At 40.1% G+C, this 3,509-nt stretch overlaps 2 protein-coding genes across 2 annotated transcripts; both read right to left on the bottom strand.

Annotated features, from left to right (window-relative positions):
- Positions 1-841, bottom strand: LOC128173341 (cilia- and flagella-associated protein 251-like). The gene is made up of 2 exons (XM_052839037.1): positions 242-841; positions 1-135 (listed from the first exon to the last, which is right to left on the bottom strand). Exons 1-2 carry the CDS (start codon positions 839-841, stop codon positions 1-3), a joined length of 735 nt encoding a protein of 244 aa, XP_052694997.1.
- A 662-nt stretch (positions 842-1,503) lies between these two features.
- LOC128174586 (uncharacterized protein F54H12.2-like) lies at positions 1,504-2,886 on the bottom strand. Its single transcript, XM_052840102.1, has one exon. The coding sequence runs from the start codon at positions 2,884-2,886 to the stop codon at positions 1,504-1,506; it is 1,383 nt and encodes a 460-aa protein (XP_052696062.1).
- Positions 2,887-3,509: the final 623 nt, after the last annotated feature.

The following is a 3,509-nucleotide window of genomic DNA, read 5'->3' as shown; positions in this document are numbered from 1 at the left end:
TTAGATTGAACAGTGTCTCTTTTTCACTAATTGACCTCCAAGGAAATAAAAACTTCTTCCAACCATTTCCGATCTTTCAACTGATACTTTTAAATGCCAGTAATATTCGTCGTCGTCCTTAGCACCATCTTTTTTCTTTTTACAAAAAACGATATTTACAATGAATATTTACAATGAATAACATCAATGAATATTCTTTTACAAAAAAGACAGTTTATAGTTTCTTAAGTTTTTCAATCACCTGACAGATCTGAAGCATCTTCAAAAGTTCCAGGTCATTTCCCTCGATTTTCGTCAATTTTCTGTAACTTTCATTCAGCAGTTTAAATTTTAGTTCTCTAAGGGCTTTTCTTTTTTCTTGGTCTAGTTCCCATTTCTCAGCCCTTTTTCTCTTTTTTTCCTGTTCTCTGTAGACTCTGCACTCGTTGTACACTAAACTTAGTTTGTCAACTGGGGGCTCCATTGCCGTTGCTCCCATCTCCTGGACTGTTGCTCCCATCTCCTGCAATTCACCCATTTCTTCTTTCTTTTCCTCCTCCTCCTCTTCCTCCTCCTCCTCTTTTTCTCTCATCTCCTTCCTTCTCTTTTTTTCTCTTTCCTCTTCCAATTGATCCTTTTCCTCAGCGGTTATGTCAGAGGTTATATCGGAACTCATTTCATCATCAGCACCACCATCATCGACCTCCTCCGGGGGCTCATACAGGGGTGGTGGGAATTTCCGTTCGTCAGGAATGATGTCTTTGCCTCCTTCTTTAGCATTCATCATCGATTCATACTCATCCTCTTCAGTCATTTCATAGGTGTTCATTTTCTTTACTGGTTTGGAAAATATGTTTCCCATCAGAGCTCAAAAAAAGTGATGATGAATTGTCAAGGAGTGCTCTGTTATAAAGCCTCTGTGGGTATTTCCAATGACGTCATGGGTTTTTCCCACTAGAGCTTTGGGTTTTTCTAATCACGTCATCAATTTTGAATCCTTGCCAAGTTTTTTTCCCAGCAAATACAATTTTCTTTGAAGGTCTTACAGCACTGTCCCTTGCGGGTTTTAGGTTTACGATAGGTTTGATTAAACCAATTAAAGACAATACGATCTGTTTGTTTGGGTTTCCAATTTTCAGGAAATAAACGGTCTAACGCCACACTTCCTCGTCTATGTCTCTCATGTAGAAAATAAACACAGTATTGCCCGCACACATCGGTATTGAAATCCTGATATTGTCTTTGATTATAATGTATGTCGTTACTGTTCTTGTCAAGAAAGACTTTGATGTTTTTAGAAAAGGGGGGTAACCCATAAGAATCGAAATATTCTACCCTATTGCCACTTAAATACAGACAAACCCAATGAGATCCCGGTTTATAGTGAGGATCTAAATTGATCACAATGGCTTTTTGGTTAGAAATTAAATGATCTGGTATTAGATCAACAGGGTAGACACCCCCAAAAGAGGACCCTAAATCTCTGGATAAAACGTTTTTCAATTGATCTGTGTCCATTGTTTTTCAATAGTCAACACTGACTTCTCTCTGTTTGTTGATTTCCAACAAGTTATCAAATTCAGCATACACCAAACAATTGAGGGTTGTTGCCGTGTTTTGTGAAAATTGAACTTCGATTCTCAAATTTCCCGTTTCAATGAGATGAAATTTGTCCAGCTGCGCCTCCTGATCTTTGGTGAAGTCTACGCACCACAGGGTGTAACCGTCTTTATATTCTTCGAAACTGATGTCAGGAGCCCAATCTTCTCCAAATTTACCTAAACCTTGATATAAACTCAGATAGGATCGGAGATACAAATCGTTAGCGAAATCCGGTTCGAAGGGCCTGGTAGTTATGGTTTCCCCGTTAATGCTCACGTCTAACTTTTTGACATTGGCATTCTTGAAATTGAAGGGATTTTTAGTGAGATCGCCATTGAAAGCAGCATTTTCTACAAATCCCAAAACGATTCTTTTCGGCATCTGACCCTGAAACAGGTGATCGGTGATTTTGGATTGAGTTCCTTGTGGAATGGTAAAGGTTTTGACCTCCACTCGTCTCAAGGGAAATTTAACCGTTTCGGAATTTAATCTTTCGTTGATGGCATTGAGTACCGTAGCCGTAGGTTTGACTTTTCTCACCCACAGTAACATGCTCAGAATGCTGATTTTCCCTGAGCTTCCTGCATGAGCCATCAGGTGAAAGGCAGGTTTGGCTCGATTGAATCTCAATCGAATGTCTACTCCATTGGGAATAAATCTGTCCTGTTGAAAGAGATCTACGTAAAGTCGGTCAATTAAAGTAATCTTTTTACTGTTTTCGATTGCATCGCGGCGTTTTCTTAGACCTTCATTCTCGCCATCGGCGGGTAGGGGAAACCCCAGCTGAGCGGCATTTATTGTTACTTTGTCATCTACCACATTAAATTGAGTTTTGGTCTGGGTGGGTGCAGTGGTTAAGGCATCATCCATATGACCTGCTGTGTCTTTTTCCCACAAACTACATGCTTTCATTTGAGTTTCTAAAGTTTTGGGTCGATAGGAGAGTAATTTCTCCAGGTAAGCTTTGTAAGGATAAGTATCCGTTCCTGGAGTGATGATTTTACCATTCAGAGTGACATCGATTTCCGAGAATAAGGAGTGTATAATGTTATTGACCGGAGTGACACTAGTGTTAGCTCCTGTCAAGGCAGTGCCATCATCTTTAGTGAATTTGCAGACAATCTGAACATAAGTCTGAGAGAGATCAATGTATTCATCTCCTTGTCCTTGAATGTCGAATTCAATGGGTGCTGTTTCCGATTGGAGAGTACTGGAGATGGGATAGTATTCCATCCATTTGGATTCTTCTAGGGCTATATTGGTGGGGGGAACTTGAAACAATTCCAAATTCTCCATCCCACACATGCATGACTCTCGGTGCATCATTTTTTTGATGTTGTTTTGATGTGTAGCTTTTGAATTAATAAATCAAACTGAGAAGAATGAGAGAACTGACTGCCTTTTTATAGGGATCAGTCAAAGATGTCAATGGTCCTTGCTTTTTTACCTGTCCCCAACTTAATAGTTCTTTTTCTTTTTCTTTTATTACTACCACTACTACTACTACTACTACTACTAATACCCCCTGTTCTGGGTCCTCCTCTAGCCAAAATTTGGGGGGTCCTTTTGCGGGTCCTTTTAGCCACCGTTGGGGTTCCTAAAAGTTTCTCTTCCATGGACATTCCTGTTTTCTGCAATCCTTCCTGACCTCTCTTCACTACGGATTCTTTTAGGGATTATACCCTTTAGTGCATCTATACCCACTTTGGTGGCACTGTGAATGGCCTGCCTTGTTCCTTCTTTGACTAATTCTTCAGCTCCTCTTTTAAGTCCTTGTTTAATTCCTCTTCTAAGTAAAACTCGTCCCCCCCTTCTCAATAATGGACCAACAACTTGTTTAGCCCCCAATTTAATTAAGTCAGTGGCCACCCCTCTTCCTCTTTGTTTTTTCCTTCTTTTCCTTCCTCTTCCTCTTTGCGCTCCCAAAT

Source organism: Crassostrea angulata, chromosome 2 (genome assembly GCF_025612915.1).
Source record: "Crassostrea angulata isolate pt1a10 chromosome 2, ASM2561291v2, whole genome shotgun sequence".
In the NCBI taxonomy this organism is placed as follows: domain Eukaryota; kingdom Metazoa; phylum Mollusca; class Bivalvia; order Ostreida; family Ostreidae; genus Magallana; species Magallana angulata.
The sequence above is the reverse complement of the archived record's forward strand: the minus strand, read 5'-3'. Positions and strand labels throughout refer to the sequence as shown.

What these genes read in the sequence shown, in the direction of transcription:
- LOC128173341 (XM_052839037.1), bottom strand. Translation starts at nt 841, where the DNA reads ATGGGAAACATATTTTCCAAACCAGTAAAGAAAATGAACACCTATGAA. An exon ending in AGATGCTTCAGATCTGTCAG is followed by an intron (nt 136 to 241) that starts GTGATTGAAAAA and finishes TTTTGTAAAAAG; the next exon opens with AAAAAAGATGGTGCTAAGGA.
- LOC128174586 (XM_052840102.1), bottom strand. Translation starts at nt 2,886, where the DNA reads ATGTGTGGGATGGAGAATTTGGAATTGTTTCAAGTTCCCCCCACCAAT.